The 23346-nt window shown below is 37.6% G+C and overlaps 1 protein-coding gene across 1 annotated transcript in view; it reads left to right on the top strand.

Annotated features, from left to right (window-relative positions):
• Positions 1-22308, top strand: part of LOC129746446 (leucine-rich repeats and immunoglobulin-like domains protein 2) — a 45729-nt gene extending 23421 nt beyond the window's left edge. The window contains exons 2-6 of the mRNA XM_055740094.1: positions 8136-8210; positions 8333-8614; positions 10742-11393; positions 11459-11627; positions 17373-22308. Of these exons, the coding sequence (XP_055596069.1) occupies positions 8136-8210; positions 8333-8614; positions 10742-11393; positions 11459-11627; positions 17373-19399 (3205 nt within the window). The 3' untranslated portion in view covers positions 19400-22308. The remainder of the gene's footprint in view (positions 1-8135; positions 8211-8332; positions 8615-10741; positions 11394-11458; positions 11628-17372) is intronic.
• Positions 22309-23346: the final 1038 nt, after the last annotated feature.

Here is a 23346-nt window from a genome sequence, read left to right as displayed (position 1 = left end):
TAAGTTTTACACCCAATTCAATGTTTTTTGTATCTGTTAAATTAAATTCTCGTTTGTAACAATGTATTTTTCAAAGAAATTTAATGAATTTAGGGGAAATCGGGATGATTGAGGCTCTTCTCGTCAACTGAACGCTAAGCGGTGTACATCATTCGATACAGCGATAAGTTTTACACTCGTTTCAAACATTTTTGTGCATTTTATGATGCATTGTCATTTGTTATAATGATGTTTTTCCACATATCGCACGATTTTAGGGGAAATCGGGGTGATGCGGCCATTCTCGTAAGCTGAGCACTAAGCGGTGTACACCACTCGATTCTGCGACAAATTTTACACTAAATCACTTGGTTTTTGCATTTGGTATGTGAATCGCTCGATTGTTACAGTGAAATTTATGCATAAATTTAAAAAAGCTAGGGGAGGATGGGGATATTTAGCCATTCATATTAATTCTAGTACAAAAAAGTGACGCGATTTGCTAGAATATGAATAAATCTACCAAAAATGATCATTCATGATGAAAAATTGTTGGATTACACTTTGTTTGACTGCATTTCTTTGAAAAAAATCTTAAATTTAGGGGAAAAGAGGCAAAATGAGCCACTTGTCGTAGTTAAAACAAAAATTGGAGTACACCAATCGATTCAGCTGACATTTTTACATAAATAAGTATGGTTTGTATGACTTTTTTGTTACAGGTAGATGGCTACAATCGGAATTATAACTTTACACCCAAAACAATAGGGGAAATCGGGCAAAATGAGACGTTAAGAGTCATTTTACCAGAAAGCGGTGTAGACCATTCGATTCCTCGTGTTTTTTTTAAATAAAGAATGGTTGTTTTTTCATGCAAGGCGTTCTTGCCTGAATTGGGTACCTTTTTTGGCTCGAAAATCCTCACTGTGTGCACCATTTTGTTCTTTTCAGCTCAAAAACCGTTAACAAACTCTCAATAGAATTAATTTTGGAGCTAGGGAAGGCCACACGATTGGTTTGGGCTATGCAGTTCAAAAGAATACTCCTGTTTTCTGCGCTTTTTGGTTTGGGTCATTATTTTTCTATTGAAGAATGTATTTGTCCTCATGTCCCGTTTTTAGCAGGGATTCATCCAGGTTCTCGCTCAAAATGTCTATTTTATCATGAGAAATTACATCACCGTTGATTCGCATAAAGCAATTTACCCCCGTATTTTATCGCATCATTTTTAAGCAACTTCAATTTTTTTTTTTATCAATAAAACAATCCAGCATCATTCAAGGCTAAAAATTATAATATTTTTTTTCAGAACAAAAAGTTGTATAAAACTATATTTTCTGAAGCTAAGAAAATTATGATTTTTTGTGAAATGGGTCATTTTCTCGTTTTTATTGGTTTTTATACTTCTCTTAACTATATAAAATTCCAAGCGCAAGTCTAACAGCTATCGCCATTACGGAATCTTAGAAGAACATCTGTTCTATTATTAAGTGAAAAAATAGGAAAATAACTATTCCTTGCGGATTTATGACAATTTTAGTTAACCCCACTAAAAGTTGGACACTAGAGGGTTAATCTGATATTCCTGACAGTATCTCTTCATACTTTTTTCTCCACTCACGCTATAGAAGGTAGTTTTATTAAAACATTAGTATTAATTTTTCAGCATTTTTAATGAAGGAGTTTGAGGGAAAATTTGCAAAATTAATTTCAGCTTCTTCTGTTTTATCGATAATTTTTCGGAAACGCATGAATATTTAATAAAGAAAAAATAAACACCTATAGTGTACCCTCCATAATCAACATAGCGCTGTAAAAAATCTGCATGTCTGATCCAAAAAAACGCAGCTGTTCACTATAGAAAGTGTCTGATTCCTTAATTAAATAACAAAGCTTTAGTTTTATTGGATATGGCCACTTTGCATTATTATAGTAGACTGAGTCGATTTGGGGTCATTTTTGAATTTCTTAAACCGTGAGGTCTAAAAAGCTTCGTTTTGGTTTAAAACTCATCCATGATATTCAGCATATGTTTGAAGTAACGTTTACATGAGTAAATTTGAACTTTGAGGTTTGTATGGGAAAATTGAACATTCTGTACTGGTAAATCAACATCATTTTTGTTTCTTCTGTGGAACCGAGCCAGCTGACGAGCCAATTTATAAATGTCCTCAAGAAAATTTTCCGCTGAACAACTGAAGACCGTAACTTCGTATCTTATCAAACAAGAAAATTATGAGGTGGGGGGGGGGGGGGGAAACATGACTACTTTTCATGCAATACTTTGCTAGGCTTCCAGCAGTGATGTCAAATGAATTTATTGTTTTTCAATGCCAAAAGACATATCACTGTTAAGTAGGTTATAACTTTTTGTCTAATAAGATAGTGTTCAACAAAAATGTTGGGCTGAAAAAACTAAACCTTAACCATACAAACCCTAAAGTTGAAATTTACTCATGTAAACATTACTTGAAAATTCTGCAAAAATCATGGAGGATTTTGAACCAAAAACCAAGTATTTTAGACCCCAGGGTTTCAGAAAGTCATAATTGTATTCCAAATCGACTCAGTCTACTTTTACATTCCGAACTGACTAAAGTATTCCGCATTTAGAACACTCTGTGAAAAAGTACCGCTAACATGGAATTCCGTTTAAAGACTATTGGAAAAATTCCTTCATGTTTCCTGTCTTCAAAAATGGCGAACGACGAAATGTGAAGCAATATCGAGGCATTACGAGTTTATCGGCAGGATCCAAGCTTTTCGTTGTAAGTCAAGCCTCTTACGCGCTTCCTCACATTATATTGCCGCTGAACAGCATGGGTTTATGCCTGGCAGATCGGTGAGTAACAATCTTTTAGAGTACACTTCGTTTTGTCTGAACCAAATGGAAAGAAAAAAACAGGTCGATGCTATATACACCGATATCAAAGCGGCATTCGATACGATTGATCACGGAATCTTACTCGCTAAGCTAGCTAAGCTCGATATTCATGACAACATCATCTCTTGGTTGAAGTCATTTCTCACTGAGCGGTGTATTAGGATTGAATTTGGTGATAGCATATCATTTCCATTTACTAACCGATCTGGCGTGCCGCAAGGGAGCAATTTGGGACCTTTACTGTTTGTTCTGTTTTCCAACGACTTGATCCTTAGCTTGGAAATTGGAACCAAAATAGGATATGCTGATGATCTGAAACTATTCGTTCCAGTTGAATCCACTGTCGATTGTGCACACCTTCAATCTTTACTAGATCACTTTGGTGAATGGTGTAGACTTAATAAGCTATCAGTCAGCGTCTCCAAGTGCTCCGATATAACATTCCATAAAAAGAAAACGTTAATTTTATATGATTATAACATCGATAACCAGCGCCTTGACAGGGTATTTGAAGTTGACGACCTTGGAGTTATCCTAGATGCTCAGCTTAGATAGTCAAGAACTTCAGTTATAAGAAAGGCGAATCGTCAGCTTGGCTTCATCTCCAAAGTAGCACGAGAGTTCAGAGACCCATTATGCTTGAAGTCACTCTACTGCGCACTTGTCCGGTCAGTTACAGAACATGCTGCAATTGTTTGGGCTCCCTATCAGTTATGTTGGATTTTGCGAATCGAGCATGTACAAAATTAATTTCAATCAATTTTCCCGAAGACTGCGAGTAGTTTTGGCTTGAAGTTGAAGCAGTTTTCGTTTCGCTGATTTAGAAAAAAGAGAATTTTGAGCAAATTTTAAAGGAAATTTAAGCCAAAAAATTCTTAGTTTTTTCTTGAAGTTCAAGGTAAAACGGTTTGCAGTCTTCTTCAAAGTTGTTAAATAAATTAAAATCTTTAATACCAAAATCTCACAAATGTTCTTGTATGAAGCCTGAATTTGATATATTATTAAAAATCAATTTTCAAGAATTGTGGAATTTCGCTTTTTAAAGCGTTGTACTGTGAGCGAAATAAGAATAGTTCCACTATGAGTTTTGCTTGTTAAAATATGAACGATTGAAAATCATTAAAATTTTCTTCTACAGTTTGTTTTAAACTGTTCAACGGATAAATCAAGCATAAGTTTTCTTTTGTTGGATGAAGCAATTAGCGTTGAGGACCAAAAAAAAAATGAAAAAAGGTGCGAAATAAGAATAGTACCACTTATGTATGTTTTTCTACAGAAATCATCTTAAAACTTACTTTACAAAAGCTATGCACTTTTACAAAGTAAATTTTAAGAAAAAAAAATGCTTCTACGAACTTTTTGAATAGATAAATGCATTTTTAGGCGTTTTCTAGCAATACCAAGGTTCTTAAAGAGGGTTTTTCAAAGAAATTTTCCTCCAGAGTTTAGGTATTTGACATTAAAGTTATAATACTGCTTAATTTTTTCATTAACATGAAGTGAAATGATGTTTAGATCGTTATGGGTCAATTTTGAATCATATAAAACAGGTTGGAATTGAACAACTTAGATTTTTTTTCCGCATACCACACTTTTTCCAGTTTCAAGTCGTAGATGGCAGCACTATCTTGCAGTTTACACCAATTAAAATCTCAGTATTAACTTAACGAGTCTATTCTTCAGGCCCATATCCATAATTTCGAATTCGTTTTCCAACATAGTTTTGTTGGAGATCACGCTCAAGCAAGTTATTCTGGGTTTCCAAAAACTCACAAGTGCCAGAATATACTACCTACTGCCGAAGTTTCTGCTCATCTCAACTTCCGATTCAATTGCAAATTATACCAATAACACCAATAGCCATCTGGTCCATCATTTTCCATAGGAATGTACACAGTTATTCAGATTACCGTTATTAGAAATTCCCTTTTCAGCGACCTTGATTCAATCAGTGATCTTAGAATTTCCAAGGCGTTCACGTGGTACCAACCATGTACTCATTTCTTGATCAGAATCATCCACCTTAATTAATCCCGAATAGTCAAAAATGGGTCTCAATTCGGGTTAACAGCAAGATAATGCTGCCATCGACGACTTTAAACTGGAAATATTGTGTTTGACTGATAAAAAAAAATATTTTTGATTGAGAAGCCCTATATTTTGGATTCAAATTCAGCCCAGATTCTTTGTTTTATCATTCCACGTTGTGTTTATGAAGAAATTCAGCAGTTTGATAAAGTATTATGACTCAAATGTCAAATTTATTTACCGCTGGAGGAAAATTTATTAAAGTTACATATTGGCTGACAAAGAGAATCAACTGCCCAATTCCCTTTAGTGAACTTTATGTACTTATTAATGAACGTGAAAGTTGCAAAAGTGATCGATATGTACTTAGTATGTGACTTGTTTTGCCCAACTTCCATGAGTGAACTATATGTACTCATTAACGAACTTGAAAGTTGCAAAAGTGATTTATACGTACGTTATACGGGACTTAAGTCACATAAAAGGCACAAAAGTGCTCAAAATGGGATTTGGTAAGTCACATAAAGGGCACAAAAGTGCTCTAAGAGGGATGGTAAGTCACAAAAAGTGCATTGATGTGCTTTCAAAATCAAATCACCACACCGAGTTTTAGTTTCAGTTAGAACAACATCTAGGTGTGGTCTTGTGGTAGCGTGTTTGATTCTCACCACGAAGGTCGGGTTCGATCTCCAAGACGGGCAAGTTTTTTTTCAATAAGTAATTTGGAAATTGATTGACCATTCTGATGCGATATATTTAGGAAATGTAGGATAGAAGCGATTGAGCAATTTGTCAAGTTTGGAATCCAGCATAGTAAATAATCAAGAAAAGGTGATATGAACAGAAGCCAAGGGTGCAGTTGAGATAGACAGAATTTTTTTTGCTCATATTGCGATTTTTTGGAAGCTGAATTAAAAGGCCGCTGGAAGCTGAATAGAAGATCATTAAGACTTGAACTTGAAAGTATCAATAAGAACTTAAATTTTGAGCTGCATAGAACGTACTACATATCAATGATGGGGCTGAGTAAGCGTTTTTGTACCTGTTTTATGGGACTTTTGGTTGCTCGGGATGTCTTTAAAAAACAAAAAATAAACTGAATCGTTACAGTATTCAGACTATTCATGGCATATTTCCTTCATACTCAGCTCAATCGGGCAACGATTTGGTGCATAAACTCAGGGGCTAAAAAGTAAAAAAAGGTTTCGACTGGAAATTCAGCTCGAGTTGGAGGCTTTTATCTTCTGCAATGAACTTTAAAGGAACATTTTCTTCTGTGTTTCATTATTCACTACAATTTTGGAGTTTAGAAACGTTAACAAGTGTCACCTATGGAAGTTTTTTGAATTTATTCGTTAGGCAATTTCAGAGCTTTTGATGCTATTCCAAGCTAACAAACACGTCACATCACCCTACTTAGAGTTTCTAATTCATGTTTGTCATGATATTCAACAATATCTACAATTTCTCTAAGTAAATTTAATCAACATAATACGTGCGTTTTTTTATTCAATAGTAATTTTATTCGTCAAGGTAACCAGAATGAAAAAAAAAAAATACGATTATTAATCTCCTCTTAATCGCCTCTCATGATTTTTAATCATAGGGACAACTATTTTTTCTTCTAACTATCGTGAAAAGCTGCAACTTTTGCTCAGTTCAATTTGATGTCAATAAGTAGTTACATAACAATGTTTGTTCGTTATTCGATGTCCCACTTAAAACGGATATTGCACCTCTCGGACATACCAGTTTTCATGGTTGTTCAGCCTAATTAGGAGATTATTCATGGGCAATATTCACTACACGGTTCCAACACTCTATAGAATCATACCTTGTTAGTGGTGCATAAAATTGCACCTTTTGGAACTAATGCACCCTTTCCTGTAGGCTTCCTATTTCCTGAAATGTTCAGAACCTACCAGCTACTTAACTGGGATAAATCCAACAACTTTCAGCTTCCTGAAAGTCTCCGACGCGACGGGTGTCAATCATTCTGACAAGTAAGGTGTGAATAAACTCTCCATCTTCCATCTCTAATTTTGTCGATCTGTCTCAACTCTTTCGCGTCGCTTACATTTTTGCAAGCATGCTGGAAAGACGTACGGATTATTTAGTGGAACCAAATGCAAATGGTCCTCCCTTCCTAGCTGGTCCGAAGGAATGTGACTAATTGCAATTGCAAATATTAGCCGCAGAAACGCTTCGCGCGGATGGTGTATTACTAATTAACGAATCGGTGTGATTTTCGGCCAAAACTGACCTTTTCCTCGGAATTCGTTGATGTTTCGTTTTTCGTTTTCGTTTTCTGCGACCAAGAAGGTGCCCAACTACTACCAATCGATTGGTCACGAACTGGCAAACGATGGATGTTTGCGTTGTTGTTTTTCTCTTGAGTTTGCCAATTTTTATGTCACGTTTTTTACAGTAGGTAATATTCAACCGAAATATTAAATTCGAGTTGTATTAATTTATGAAATTTATCCATGAAGGAGATTTAAGATATTTTCTTTTGAATTGGCATGTATGATTATTAATAAAGAAGGTCAAGTTACAAAATGTTTGAAGTGAAATCTGCAGTTTACAACACAGAACTTACGCAAAACTGTTGGATTGAAGACAAAAGTACGGCACAAGTCTCGAATCGGTGCCCCATACACAGGAAATCACTCTCGAGCGTGATCTACACCTGAACCGATAAGGCTCGTTTTCGTTCGAAACCCTAAATTATCTCGAGACTGTCACGTATCATTCGAACGTTGCGTTGCCTGTTGTTAGAAATGCATTGCTAGTAGAACTTACACACCTTGGAAATTCCCATCCGAGTACGTAAATCGTTCGGTTTCGCAACAACTATCATTAATTTATAATGAATGATGGTGCGCATTTCGTGCGTTACGGTATCTCTGAAGGTATGACAGATGCAGCCTAAAGGTCTTTCAAGAATTCAGGGGAGTTCAGAACAAAAATTTTGCCCTTTTGCCAACCACAGTACCTACCTATTATTTGTAATGAATTACGAATTACCGCATTCCATCAATGACGGAGCGATCTGTCTTAACTGGGACCGATACGGTTGACATTTTTCCCTCGATTCCAAGGAAAGGTGTGACCACCTCAACGCAACTTGTTTACCGTTCCATGAGTATGATTTATCGATAATTGACCAAATGCGCCCAGCAATGATAAGACTGGAAAGATTTCGTTTCATTTTTTTCACCATTCGATTAATCTTCATTTGCAGGGAGCTATCGGCTAATCGACTTGGAGCGGACCAGGTTCAGACGCAGGTGGCCAACCTTAGCAAATTACAAGTACTGTAAGTAAACATACATACCACATAGTTTGATCGATTAGCCTCCATTGGCTAAGTGATTGTTGACTTAATCACACCTCGTCTGGATTATGTTATCACTCCTAATTGTTACCTTCACTCAACAGCAATCTTAATCACAACAACCTTGGCCGGATACCGAACTTTCGAGGCCTGAACAAACTACTAAGGTTACTGCTGGCCAACAATGGTATCGATTCGATCGAGCTGGAAGCGCTTCAGGTTCTGGCCAGCCTCAGGGTTCTGGATCTTTCGCGAAACAACATCAAAGACGTTCAGTTCCTATCGTTTCCGGCCAAGAATAACTTGCAGTTCCTGAATCTGAATTTCAACAAGCTGACCGTCCTAGGCAAGGGAACTTTCCAGAGACTTTCCTCGTTGAAAAGATTGTAAGTAACTTAAATTTTTTATAAACAAAACAAAATTGTCAAAATTGTTAAAATTGTCAAAATTGTCAAAATTGTCAAAATTGTCAAAATTGTCAAAATTGTCAAAATTGTCAAAATTGGCAAAATTGGCAAAATTGTAAAAATTGTCAAATTTGTCAAAATTGTCAAAATTGTCAAAATTGTCAAAATTGTCAAAATTGTCAAAATTGTCAAAATTGTCAAAATTGTCAAAATTGTCAAAATTGTCAAAATTGTCAAAATTGTCAAAATTGTCAAAATTGTCAAAATTGTCAAAATTGTCAAAATTGTCAAAATTGTCAAAATTGTCAAAATTGTCAAAATTGTCAAAATTGTCAAAATTGCCAAAATTGTCAAAATTGACAAAATTGTCAAAATTTACAATATTTTCAAAATTGTCAAAATCGTCAAAAGTGTCAAAATTGTTAAAATTATCAATATGGTCAAAATTGTCAAAATTGTCAAATTTTGTCAAAATTGTCAAAATTGTCAAAATTGTCAAAATTGTCAAAATTGTCAAAATTGTCAAAATTGTCAAAATTGTCAAAATTGTCAAAATTGTCAAAATTGTCAAAATTGTCAAAATTGTCAAAATTGTCAAAATTGTCAAAATTGTCAAAATTGTCAAAATTGTCAAAATTGTCAAAATTGTCAAAATTGTCAAAATTGTCAAAATTGTCAAAATTGTCAAAATTGTCAAAATTGTCAAAATTGTCAAAATTGTCAAAATTGTCAAAATTGTCAAAATTGTCAAAATTGTCAAAATTGTCAAAATTGTCAAAATTGTCAAAATTGTCAAAATTGTCAAAATTGTCAAAATTGTCAAAATTGTCAAAATTGTCAAAATTGTCAAAATTGTCAAAATTGTCAAAATTGTCAAAATTGTCAAAATTGTCAAAATTGTCAAAATTGTCAAAATTGTCAAAATTGTCAAAATTGTCAAAATTGTCAAAATTGTCAAAATTGTCAAAATTGTTTAAAATTGTTTAAAATTGTCAAAATTGTCAAAATTGTCAAAATTGTGAAAATTGTCAAAATTGTCAAAATTGTCAAAACTGTCAAAATTGTCAAAATTGTCAAAATTGTCTAAATTGTCAAAATTGCCAAAATTGTTAAAATTGTCAATATTGTCAAAATTGTCGAAAATTGTCGAAAATGTCGAAATTGCCAAAATTGTCAAAATTGTCAAAATTGTCAAAATTGTCAAAATTGTCAAAATTTTCAAAATTGTCAAAATTGTCAAAATTGTCAAAATTGTCAAAATTGTCAAAATTGTCAAAATTGTCAAAATTGTCAAAATTGTCAAAATTGTCAAAATTGTCAAAATTGTCAAAATTGTCAAAATTGTCAAAATTGTCAAAATTGTCAAAATTGTCAAAATTGTCAAAATTGTCAAAATTGTCAAAATTGTCAAAATTGTCAAAATTGTCAAAATTGTCAAAATTGTCAAAATTGTCAAAATTGTCAAAATTGTCAAAATTGTCAAAATTGTCAAAATTGTCAAAATTGTCAAAATTATCAAAATTATCAAAATTGTCAAAATTGCCAAAATTGTCAAAATTGTCAAAATTGTCAAAATTGTCAAAATTGTCAAAATTGTCAAAATTGTCAAAATTGTCAAAATTGTCAAAATTGTCAAAATTGCCAAATTGTCAAAATTGTCAAAATTGTCAAAATTGTCAAAATTGTCAAAATTGTCAAAATTGTCAAAATTGTCAAAATTGTCAAAATTGTCAAAATTGTCAAAATTGTCAAAATTGTCAAAATTGTCAAAATTGTCAAAATTGTCAAAATTGTCAAAATTGTCAAAATTGTCAAAATTGTCAAAATTGTCAAAATTGTCAAAATTGTCAAAATTGTCAAAATTGTCAAAATTGTTAAAATTGTCAAAATTGTCAAAATTGTCAAAATTGTCAAAATTGTCAAAATTGTCAAAATTGTCAAAATTGTCAAAATTGTCAAAATTGTCAAAATTTTTGACAATTGTCGAAGTAAAATAAGAAAAAGACTCTTATGATGTGGCAAATTTTGAAAGACATCAGATTTTTCAGATATAAAAAAGTAAGCAGAACAAAACAAATAAATAATTTATTTTTTATTCACTCGTAGGGAAATCAACAGCAATCTCATCGAGGAGGTCCAAAGTTTGACCTTCCAGAACCTGAACCAGGTTAAAAGTCTTAAGATGAACAACAACCGCATTACAAACCTTCTGGATGGCGTTTTCCACGGCTTTACCACGATTACTACCCTGGAACTGAACAACAACAGCATCACCAGCATCCGGAAGGGAGGACTGTTCAACCTGACGAGTCTGACCAATTTGGCCCTGTCCAAGAATGCCATTTCGGAAATCGAACAAGACGGATGGGAGTTTGCGCCAAGGCTGGTCACCCTGGATCTGTCCCACAATCGTCTGGAGTCACTGGATAAAAACACCTTCGAAGAGCTGTCGCAGTTGAGGTCTCTTAATCTGGAAGGTAACCAGATTTCCGCCATTGGTGAGGGAACGTTCAACAGCAGCAAGAATCTTGAGGAACTGAATTTAGGCTTCAACCGAATTTCCTGGACCATTGAGGATATGAGGGGACCCTTTTTCGGATTAGCTAAACTGGAGAAACTGTACTTGAACTCCAACGAAATCAAATCCGTAAGCCGGAACGCGTTTATTGGACTTAAATCGTTAACGCTGTTGGAGCTCAGCCAGAACAACATTTCGTCGATCCAGAGCAACGCCTTTAAGGATACTGTTCGACTGACGGTACTTTTAATGAAAAATCAAGTTCATAAAACCACTTAATTAATATATTTCTCATCCATTTCCAGAATCTGATCATGAACTCGACCAATCTGCTGTGCGATTGCAATCTGGCCTGGTTCTACGCGTGGATCAAGGAGCGGCAAGATATCTTCCAGCTGGATGCTGAATGTAGTTATCCGATTTGGCTGAGGGGTCAGCTGATCCGGAGCCTGAGCGCGTCCAACTTTTCATGCTGTAAGTATTGATATGGCATAGAATTTTAAAACAATTTTTTTGTGTAAGAGCATTGAATTTGAATTGGAAGCCTATGGATCTTAAACTGTCGTGGTTTATCCGAAAGACTGAACAACACTTTTCCTTCAACTGCTTATCATGTTCTAAACTGTTTCCCTTCTAAATATGTATGTATGCTTTCATAACTCATGCAGTAGAGGATTAAAAACACTGAGCACAAAATTTTCGAGTAACATTGCAAAAAAACTCAATTCAGGTACGACTAACCTTTCAGTTCACTTTGTTGTTGGTTTTAAGGACCTTGGACAACTTTATCATGCAAGCAGCAGTCTTTTTCTGCGGACTACATTCTCGGAGGTTAGACCATATTGCTTGGATAGATTGCATCAAAGATCTTGGCTTTATTCTCCACGGAATACAGTAGTTAGAGACACGCACTGATGAGGCAGTCGATGAAGCCTCTAGGAGACTTGGTGTCAAATTGTGAGGGCCAAAGAGCTTCCAGAACATTTTATTACAATTATCTGTATTTACATTTTGAGGGATGAGGTTTGAAAATCCACGATTTATATGTGAAAATGTTTAAGAACATGTTCTGTAACCACAATTTACTCCTAATTTTGTGAAATTATAGATTTTTCTGTGTTTTTGGCAACCTTGCATGGATCCCTTCTCTAACTGCCTTCTCTAACTTCTTTTGAACTGTCTTTTGATAGTGAGAGATCATACTAGCACTAGTACATTTTACGGCATACTCGGTAACAAAATCACGTTAAGCAGTACCTCTCCTCTTGACGATTCGTGGCCTGATCTCTCCTCTGACGACTAACATCTTCTCGTTATGGCTTGAGATATACCGTACTTCTCCTCTCCACGTGCAAGTTATGATCTTTCCCCTAACGACTCAAGGATCGACTTTCTTTCGTAATGACTCAAGGTTGACCCACACATCCATACTTTTCCTCTACACGACGCAATGCCTGATCTTGTCTCTGGTGACTCAAGATCTGACATCGCCTTCGCCTTCGAATGACTTGAGGTTAATGCCTACAGACCTCATCTCTACACAACTCAAGACTTGATCTCTCCTCACAATAATGACTCAAAGTTAACATGCATACTCCTCCGCTTGACGATTGAAGCCTCTAATCTCTCCTCTATCGACTTCTGATCTGACAATTTCTCGTAATGAATCGGAGTTCAACATACCAACCTCTCCTCTTGGTGACTCAAGGATTGATATCTCACTACGAAGACTCGAGGGTTCTCGCGTTTGCCCACCGTGTACACATGAGAGTTGGCCGAGAGCAATTGACCGTGGGCACAGTAGTTTTACACGTCCCCGCAGCTTCGATAATTGGGAAAAGACACTATTACTCCAAGTGGTGAAGATATCCTTCTCACAAGAAGATATTCTCCTAACGGTCCGGCGCCGATTTTACGACGCATAGGGCTGAGATAAAAGGTCTCCACTGCTGGCAATTTCTCGATATTCTTATAACTGTTCTTCGTAAAAAATCCCTCGAAACGTCAAAGTCGAAGAGCTCGGAAAAGCGGTTGAACGTTTTCATATCACCGATGAATGCACTATTGGCTCCATGTTTGTTCAATCGAATGGGAACATACAGGTGAAGGTCCTGTTTTCTCAGTTCATGGGGTCTTACACTAAGAGCTTCCAGTAGCGTAGGACAATCGATTCGCGATGTCAGTAGATCGGCGACAAAAGAAGCCCGCGTTGCATTTCTTCGGGCTTGAACAATATCCATGTCTATGAGACGAAATCGATGTTCGTAGCTTGGCATGTGGAACGGGTCTTTCCAGATAAGGTGTCTGAGGGCATGACGCAAAAAGCGCCTCTGGATAGCCTCGAGCCGCTCGTTCTAGTAGTAGAGACATCAGACAACTGATGCGCATTCAAGGATGGATCGAACTATGCTGCAATACAGGCTCTTCAGACAGCACACGTCCTTAAATTACTTGGCCACTCGAAATAAAAATCCGAGGCTTCCAGAAGCTTTATCGACGACGTAGTTGTATGTGTTAAGAATTCCAGCTTACGGTTGAGTATTACGCCCAAATCATTGATGTGGTCCACCCGCGCAATGGACTCATCTCTTAAGAAGTACTCCGCGCAAAAAGGCTGCCGTCTTCGAGTGAAACTGGTGACTGCACATTTACTGTGATTCAGAGGCAGGCAGTTCATGTCGTACCACTGTGCGAAAATATGTCGTTTATGGTGTAGAACAGTTTAAGATCAACAGCATAACAAAGTTTCGGGCTGTCGAGGAGTGAGAGCACATCGTAAAAATAGATTAAGAAGATAATCGGTCCTAGGAGACTACCTTGGGGCACACCGGAGGAGGCAAAGAACTGGCCGGAGAGAGTGTCTCCAGTGCAAACTGCGGAACCAGCCATGTAAAGTTCCGCAGAATTCTAAGCGTTCAAGCTTACCAATGGCGATATAGTGGTTCACCTTATCAAACGCTGCTGACAAATCGGTATTAATGGCGCCAGTTCGAGTCTTAGTCGCAAAGCTTTCGTGGTTAGTTGTCGTGGAGTGTTTGGACATAAAACCGTGCTGATCGATTGAAAAATTTTGCATACAGTATGAGAAAATCGGATCCATAACGACTTATTCAAATAATGTGAAGATTGCACTTAAAGCAGAAATTCCTCTATGGTTGTTGGGATCCCGCTTTCTATGGACCGGAAACATGTAATCTTCCTTCCACAGTGAGGGATAGGTGGCTCTGACAAGAGAAGCTTGAAACATGAGTCTCACAGGAGTCAGTAAAACAGGCATTAATCGTTTTAAACTAGTCTAGTCTAGTCTACTAGTCTAATATACATCCTTAGATTGGGAGAATTTGAGCTTATGATGTCCTCAAATTCCCGGAAGTCGTTCGCTTCGGCACGTGGTGGTCGATAACGTAATTTAAGATATGCGAAATGGTTTCGGCCGCAACATTGGGATTCAATGGATCAAGTTCAGATTCCCAGTCGATGGTTCCTGGTCACCATGGGTGATAGCATCTAAATCCTTTTTCTTGAAGTCGAGATAGAGAGGTGCTGATTTTTCGAAGCATGCAATCCAGTGACCTCGAGCGAGATCAGTAAAGCTGGATGATGCTGAACTGCCTTAACGAACGGAGCAGGAGCCGAATCAATGGTCGGAACACGAGACCCTTGGCTAGGAGAGATCCAAGATACGGCCGTTTTCGTTAGTAATTCTGTCTGTAACTTGACGCAAGGTTGCCGAACACAGGTAGTCTAGTATAATGTTTGAAGGCGCCGAGAATGTAGAGCGTACAGGGTTCGGATACACTTACGTGGTAAGCTACCATGTTTGGGGCACCACTTTAAACCGGACATATTGAAGTCACCAATGACGAGAATATGTAGTTGCGGGTTCTGTTGGCCATTGCTATTCGTGACTCGGAAGAGTTGATCGAAGTGCTGAGCTTGAGTTTGAGCTGATTTGTTCAATCTGTCAATAGCTCGGTCTTTCAGCGGCATTCTTGCATTCGTTCTGGCAAAACTATGGCGGCGAGAAATGCCATATACCTAGTAACCGGATAGCTCCAATGGTGGCGGCTCATTCTTTCTCTTCGACTAGGGAGTTTGTTCAGGCTCTATCGTTTCGTCTACAAGATCGTATAATTGCCTTTTCCAGCTCCGCATATAGTAAGCGGGCGACTGGTTTGGCTGATCCGGTACACACCTGTTCAATTCCGACTTTCGCCTTTCTCCGATCATCGACCATCCTCCAAGTTTCATACGACATCCATGCACTTATCCTTACTTCCTCGTTGTGATAAAGGCATTCTTGATTCCACACCACTGTTCTTCGACTGTTCTGTTTGTCGGCAATCCCGAGGCTCGGGATTCAAGCAGTTCAACGTTTGCCCTTTTCACCTCTGGATTCTCCAGTCGGCAAACGTCACGATGTCCGACTTTCTCCTCTCGTCGTTGGACACGCGAACTCTCATTCCTATCTCACTAAGGACGAGGGGATGGTCAGATGCAATGTCTGCGCTACGTTTGTTGCGGACAACAAGGTTCCTTCTCCATTTTCTGCTGATACAGATGTGGTCAATTTGTTTTTCTGTTCGGCCATCTCGGGATACCCAAGTGAACTTATGTGCTCTGTCCAGTGTCGCTTATTCTAAATTTGCGCCTGGTACAGCGCTCAATCGGACTTTTAACGCTACGATTCGGAAGTTTCCCGACGATGACGACGTCATTAGCCTCTCTTCCTCGAGAGTTTTCTCCAGCAATGGTTTTCCACCTTCATTCAAGGTAAGCTGCGAAGAACTGATTCCAACTCTAAATTTTAACATTATCGCAGTTTACGGAATCATTACCTTTAATTTCTCACATCTGAGAACTTCGGCTGTATGAATTCTTCGAGAATACACATACATAATTCAAGCTTCTTTCTTCGCTGTACCCTTGACCTCGTGAATCGATAGTGCATTTTAACAGAATCTATTCGTTGCACAAGGTATAGGAACTTTTTAATCAAGATCATCAACTGCATGCTTACATTCAACAGTGTTGAAAATGCAGGGGTGGAATTATGAATCATATTCGATTCGAGTTACCCGTTTCGAGTTGAACTCGAATCGGATTAGAATCAGTATTACGAATCTCGTTCGAGTTCTAAATTTTAACGTATTAGATTTCGAGTAAATCGGGTAGTAGATCATCTCAAAACGTTCCATTCGAATCGAGATCGGTAATGCCAAAGTTGGTCGAATCGAACGAAACTCGATTGTTTCGAGTTCCATAATCCCGCTCCAGGTTTCAGTGGTGGAATAGAGTTTATTTTCATTCGTATTGTAAGTAAGGTCCTACGTACACTCTATACAAGCGATTGCTAGTGCAACCAGCGATCGTCAATACACGAATTGCCAAATCATGCGTTTCAACACCTCCTCTTAATTCGCAGATTGAGAATGTTGCCGAAGCATCAACAAACTCTTCCAGCTATCAGAAATAAGCTATTGCATGCTAACTGCAGCACAGCAGAATATCCCAAGATGAGCTTTTGAAACGAGTTTCTCCTTTCAATCTCGATCCCCTGGGGTATTTGTTGTTCAGGTTGGCTCTGAAGTCGGCAATAGGGTGAAGCTGGCAACTGACGCGTTGCCCAAACAACCTTCCCCGAAGTGCAATCATCCTCCGACTAACCGCAGCGCAGCTCGTGACTCGTTATGGCTCCGAGAGTAACTCTCTCAGAATCCGCCTTGGCTCGTCTCTGCCTAATGGCTGGCTCCTTTAGCTAATGAACTCCTCTGTGATAGTAGTGGGCGGCGGACACTCTTGCTAACCGCAAGTTTAACTCTCGCTCTATCCCTTTTCCATTTTCAAATGTATGTATCTGGGCCCATAAGCAGTTGAAAACGCAGGTTTTAGTGGTGGAATATGTAGCATCCTAAAATGTCGGAAAGCCAAGTAGCTTGTAAGCGATGATAAGCAATCGCTAGCACAACTGACCTTTCTAGCATCTAGATAGCAATCAGGTCAGTTGTGCGTAAATCTTGATATGAACTCTTAAAATGGGCCGTCCGGGTTTCCACAAAATAGAATTAATTATGAGTTTCAACCTTAGAGAAAACTAGTGAGCTAATGAATATAATAATAGTAAGATTTTTTTTTCAAACAGTCATTACGCTATTGAAAGCTAAAGATTTGTATTTTTTGCATTAAAAATAAAACAGGATCATAATTTTATATTTCCAGACGACTCCCCGAAGCCGCACCTGATCGACGAACCGAAATCGCAGCTCGGAATCCGTGGAACGAACGTTACGCTCAGCTGCACCGCCACCAGTACCGCAGCCGACGTGATGTCCTTCAAGTGGAAACACGACAATCTAGAGTTGCCGGACAGTGCTTTTACCGTGCGACAAATCAACAACCAAAATGGAACTGTTGGCAGTACCGATTTGACGATTCCTTATATTCAGGATGCTGGTGCCGGAAAATATCAGTGCATCATAACCAATGGGTACGGGGTGGTTTACTCGCAGAAGGTTAAGGTGACGGTCGCAACTTATCCCAAGTTCAGGAAGACTCCGGAGAATATTAGCGTACAGTCGGGGAAGATGGCCCGGTTGGCTTGCTCGGCTGTTGGGGATCCGAAGCCGCAAATAGCTTGGGAAAAGGATGGGGGCAATGATTTTCCGGCGGCTAAGGAGCGAAGGATGCACGTGGTACCGGATGAGGATGCGTTCTATATTGTGAATGCTCAGCTGGTGGACATGGGGATTTACACTTGCACCGCGGAGAACCCTGCCGGGGTGATCCGGGCCAGTGCCCAGGTTGAGGTGTTTGAGTCACCGACATTGCTGAGACCGCTGGAATCGAAGAGTGCCGAGTTTGGCAAGACGTGTGTTCTGGAGTGTTTGGCTTCCGGTTATCCGAAGCCGATGATTCACTGGTTTAAGGATGGAGAAACGATTCTGGTGACGGAGCGACATTTCTTCACGGCTGAGAATCAGTTGTTGATCATTGTTGAGGCTGATTATGATGACGCTGGAGACTATGAGTGTCGGTTGGAGAATGAGTTCGGAAGTGAACGGGGATCGATGAAGCTGAGTGTTATCGAGGGACCGGAAATGATCCATGAGGTTTTCGGGAATGGAGTTAGCGATAAAGTTTACACTGGTCATGTTATGCAGAATAGGGACGTTATAGCGATCATTGTGATTACGGTGATTTGTTGTGCGATATTGACTTCGTTGATATGGCTGGTGATTATGCATCGAGTTCGGAAACAGAATGGAGGGAATCGATCAAATAGCTCCGGCATGAGTGGAAGAGATATGGATTTGAGTTCTAATATGGAGGCGAATCAGGAGAATTTGATTGTTCGAAGTGGAGTGGAGATTTCGACAACTCCTGCGGGATATTTGGAGTTTTTGATTCCAATGGTTCCTAATGAGGCTACAACCAATGTGGATGACGATGATGAAAATGCTAATTTGACGAATCGCTGCTACTATACAGTGGTTCCAAAAGTGCCACCGAAGCCGCGTCGAAGGGCCGAAGCCGAATCTGATGACATGGATGATGATCTATCGTCGAAGGATTCGGGCACAGGAGGAGATTGTGGCTCGGCAACTGGTTCCACGAACGCTCACCGACACAGTCACGATGACCTGAAATGTCTGCTCCAATCGTTGAACCGAAAGTCTGTTAATCTAGCAGGAGACGGTGATCAGTTTGCTTCCTACGACGATATCGATCCGGATGCAGATCCACGTATTGAACCACCGCCTCCAATACCTCCGGTTAATGCAACATCGGCCATTCTGATCAAAACTAACCCGGAGAAGATCGTGTACGGTGATGATCTGCCTCCTCCACCTTCGATTGTCTCTCGAATGGCAACGTCGCAAACTTTCCCCACCTTCATCCATCCATCCTCGAATACGCCCTCTTCATTGGGGGCTTCATCGATGGAGGCTGCAGTGAGTAGTCAACAACAACCCCAACCGCAGTACCCCCCGAATCAAGTACAGGTCAACAAGCTGTACCAATTGCTCATCGAAAACCCTCGGCTGCTCGAGAAGCCGGCCAAATATCGTAGCAAATCGATGGATGTCGAAGAACATCAATCCAGCAGCGGATTCGTCGATCAGGAGACGTCCGGTATTAGTAGTAGTGGTACGCTCAGTAGAGAATTGGATCAGAGAGTTGACAGCTGCAGTAGTAGAAGTAGCATTTGTCCAGGTGAAACAGATTTGAGAGAAGCTGTGAGGTAAGACTAGATCGGGATAGTTGGCAAATTATTTGTCGAGGAATTTTTTTGAAACGGAATGAAAAAACCTAAAAATAATAACAAAACCAATTAACAACATTCCAGTATTCCTCAAAATTGGAATTATCCATTGGATCCAACCTCCTATATGAATCTAGTCTCAATTTTTTTATCAGAAACATACGGTCAAACCAAAAGAATTCTACATAGCAAATTCCTTACCAGCTTCTCAAACAAGTTCAAGTCAGTACCCCATCTGAGATAGTCTACACTACCAAATGCAACCCGATAGATAAATAGATGTTTATTGTAGAATCTTCGTGATTTACATTCAATGACAGTTACACATAGTACAGAGTTAGTCAGATAGGAAGTTCACCTTATAAACTTACATAAATCTACTCCGAACAAGCCAGAAGTAACCATTTTGATTTCGAATTTCCCTTCAAAATATAGTGTATCATTCACGAACAAGTCATAATATATTGTAGTTTTCTTTAGTTTCTCTAACTTATCTGCAGTATCAAGTACAAGAATTGCAATATTAATAAGTTGCAAAAGAAATAGATAAATAAAACTTCAACAGAGTTCCTTGTTAGTTTATGATATGATAGTAAAATGTGTGAGAATAGGGTTATATTTTTTCTGGTGTGCGTGTGTGTGGTTTGCAACCTCTCTCTGATCCATTCTTGAGCGTTCAGCTCCTAGGCGTGACATGTCAAGATCAATCTTTTACTCATAAAATTTCAAAGTCCACTCTTACCCATTACATGATGATCGAAAGAATAGAAGAAACCAAATAATGACAATTTTTCCCCTTAGCGTTTAGCTGTCCATTTTCCATAATCGCGAAAACTACTCAACTAAAAAAGAAGTGATTTGTTACCCTCTAGTAGTTTTAATAAATTTAACATCTAAAAACAAAGGCGTGATTGATAGATTATACTTAATCGATAGTCGATTGTTCATTGGAATTGTGTCTTATTCAACTGCAAAAAAAGCGAAGCGTGTTTTAACTCTTTTGTATTGTAACAAAAAGAACGACTAAAATTTTCGGAAAAAAAGGACCAACAACCGGAAATTGTAAAACGACAAATACTAACGCCCTGAGCAGAGCGCGTTTGAGCTTGTCGAGAAACATTGCCTTACGGAAAAGGACTGAAATTGATTTCGATCGTGTGCCTACTTATAATTACTATGTATTCGTAACACTCTACACACACGGGAACCATTTTAAGTCAGTTATGCTTGCCTTTTAAGTGAGTTTGCCAAGTTTAGAGACGGAACTATAAATATTTATACTTAAGAGGTTAACATGAATATTTTTTTAAAATGAAAATGCTTCCTAAGAGACACAAAAAGTGTAGATAAAAATCCACCCGCCACTAAAACAACATAAAATTATTAACCCCGGAAATTGAAACTATATTGAAAACTATATTAAGAGCGATAATTTAGCTAAGCATTGACACTGTGATTTTGTTTTCTTGTTTTATTTTCATTATTTAGTTGTGTAGGATAGATAATTTAAGGTTTTGAGTTTCGTTTCGCTTTGAAAAAAAACCAACATTTGGCTTAGATTCTTTATAACATTTAGCAGAGGAAGCACAAACATGCAACAGATTAAACCTAACTTTTGTTGACGATTGTGACTATTTTCGTTTTGTTTAAAGCTGATTTTTTTGAACAATTTTTTTTTTATAACATTGCTTTAAATTTAGATTTTGAACATTAAAATTTTTGATTTTAATTCACCAAATTTTAATTATTTGCAAAAAAATTATAAACTAAATTCTGTTGCACGGCTTCCTATTGCGGTTCCTTACATTAAAGATGAATTTTGGAAAACTTCCTTCTTCTAGAAAAAAAATCGTTTTAAATATTGGAAAACAAGTGCCGTATTAATTTAAGGTTCGGCTGTTCGAATCGAATTCATTTAACTAAATTAGCGAATCAAAATTAAAGTAAAAGTTGCCTTTCTCTCACCTTGTTATCTACTCACCCCCAGAACAATGTTCTTAAAAATAAACTCTATGCCGACAACATTGAACATAAACCTTCAGTGGATCAATTATTCACAGAATATAATAAATACAAAACAAATCAGTATTCGCCGTTAGTTTCTGCTACAATAGACCAAAAATCTTTACACAGTACCGAGAGTGAAATCTCAAACCAACTCAATCAATAATAACAAAAAAATCATCAATCAAACCGCCCCGCGATGTACAACTGTGCACATAAATTTGAAGCACTCGCCCGCCCACTTAAGTTATTTATTTATTTGCAACTAACCCATACATAAACTAGATGAATAGTAAATTCAAACACAAACAAAACCAAAACAGTATACGAAAATGAGCAGTACATACATAGAAATACAGAACATAAATTCGAAATAGTTCAGCTACTTTACATCACAACCACTCGCTTAGTTTGTAAAGACCAGGATAAAAATTTGGCAGAATCGAACACAAAATTATACAAGTTTGTCTAAGAACAGTTAAAAACATTTATAAACTACTCTTAGGTCAGTTACAAACCGACAGTTTTAAATACAATACAAACAGATGGAGCTATGTGTAAAAATATAGACTATAGAAAGTCAACTAAAATACTACCAAAATCAGAATATTATACAGACAATTTCCCCTATGTAAATATATAAACCAACAACTCTATTTTCTCTCGTTGAGAAGTCCGTCTATCTTCATACAACACCTTAAGATAATGTCTAAATTATTTGACCAACAGTAACAAAATAAGGGATGAAGAAAAAAAAACAAATGTGATTTCGAAGACGAATATACTAAAGCCTTTTTTTTTTTATTGGTCGTTCGGTCTTGTTTGTGCGAATGCGAAACTTTATAACACAATAAAATGAAATTGGAAATAATATTTTAAAATTATTCATTTGATGTTTTTCTCTGCTGTTCAGTATCCGAAGTCCCTTTGAAGTTTTATAATGGAGGTCCTGTGTGATGAAACTGTTTTATCTAGTTTGAAGCCACTAAAAGTATTTAGTCATCTGTGTGGGACAGTAATTGGAAAGCTATTCTCTAAATAACGAAGAAATTTAACAAAAGTGGTCTAAGATGGCTACCTTGGGGAACACTTGACGATATCACAAGTTCGCTGAGCAGAAGAAGTTCATTCCAACGGCTATGTTCTGTAATAAACAAACCAGTTCTGGAACGAATCGGGCGCTAAAAAAAGAAAAGGCTCAGTATGCTGGCGTTTTTAAAGTCAGCTATGTACGCCAAAAATATCGGTCATCATGGCACCGAAGATGTTTATAGGTAGGATCAAGCCACAGTTGGTACTTGGTTAAAAATAGATTTCCGACTAACCTTCATAGGAAAAAGTTCGCTACACTCAGAGGCCCGGATTGGCCAATGTAAGTGTCCAGAATAGGCAGAGTCAGAGGCCAAATCGGCCAGTCATCAAATTGTCAGAAGTTCGCTTAAAATAGTTAGAATAGTTAAGTAAGAATACAGTTCACTGTGGTTCACTAATGTAAGAGTCGAATGATTGTTTTTAGTTAATACGAGCCTTCAGAGCTTTCAGAGCCTATATAAAAAAAAGGCCCAGTCAAACGTGGCGGTGCTTTTGATTGAACCTGAGACATTTCAAGTTAAAATGAACTCTAGACAGAGCCGGTTTGGGGTCATTTTTTGAATTTCTAAAAAATTGGGGCCTAAGAGCTCCGTTTTGGCTCAAAACTCATTTATGATTTTTTGCATAATTTTAAAGTAATGTTTACATGAGTAAATTTAAAATATTTATGTATGTATGGGAAATTTAAATATAAAAAAACCCATTAGCAGCTTTGGTTCCATAGAAGAAACAAAAATGTTGTTGATTTCTCAGAAAAAAAAAATTCACTTTTCCCATGCAAACATTAAAGTTGAAATTGACTTTATTTAAACGTAATTAACAAAATCTGCAAAT

Source organism: Uranotaenia lowii, chromosome 2 (genome assembly GCF_029784155.1).
Source record: "Uranotaenia lowii strain MFRU-FL chromosome 2, ASM2978415v1, whole genome shotgun sequence".
NCBI classification, from domain to species: Eukaryota; Metazoa; Arthropoda; class Insecta; order Diptera; family Culicidae; genus Uranotaenia; species Uranotaenia lowii.
This window is presented reverse-complemented; position numbering and strand designations above follow the sequence as displayed.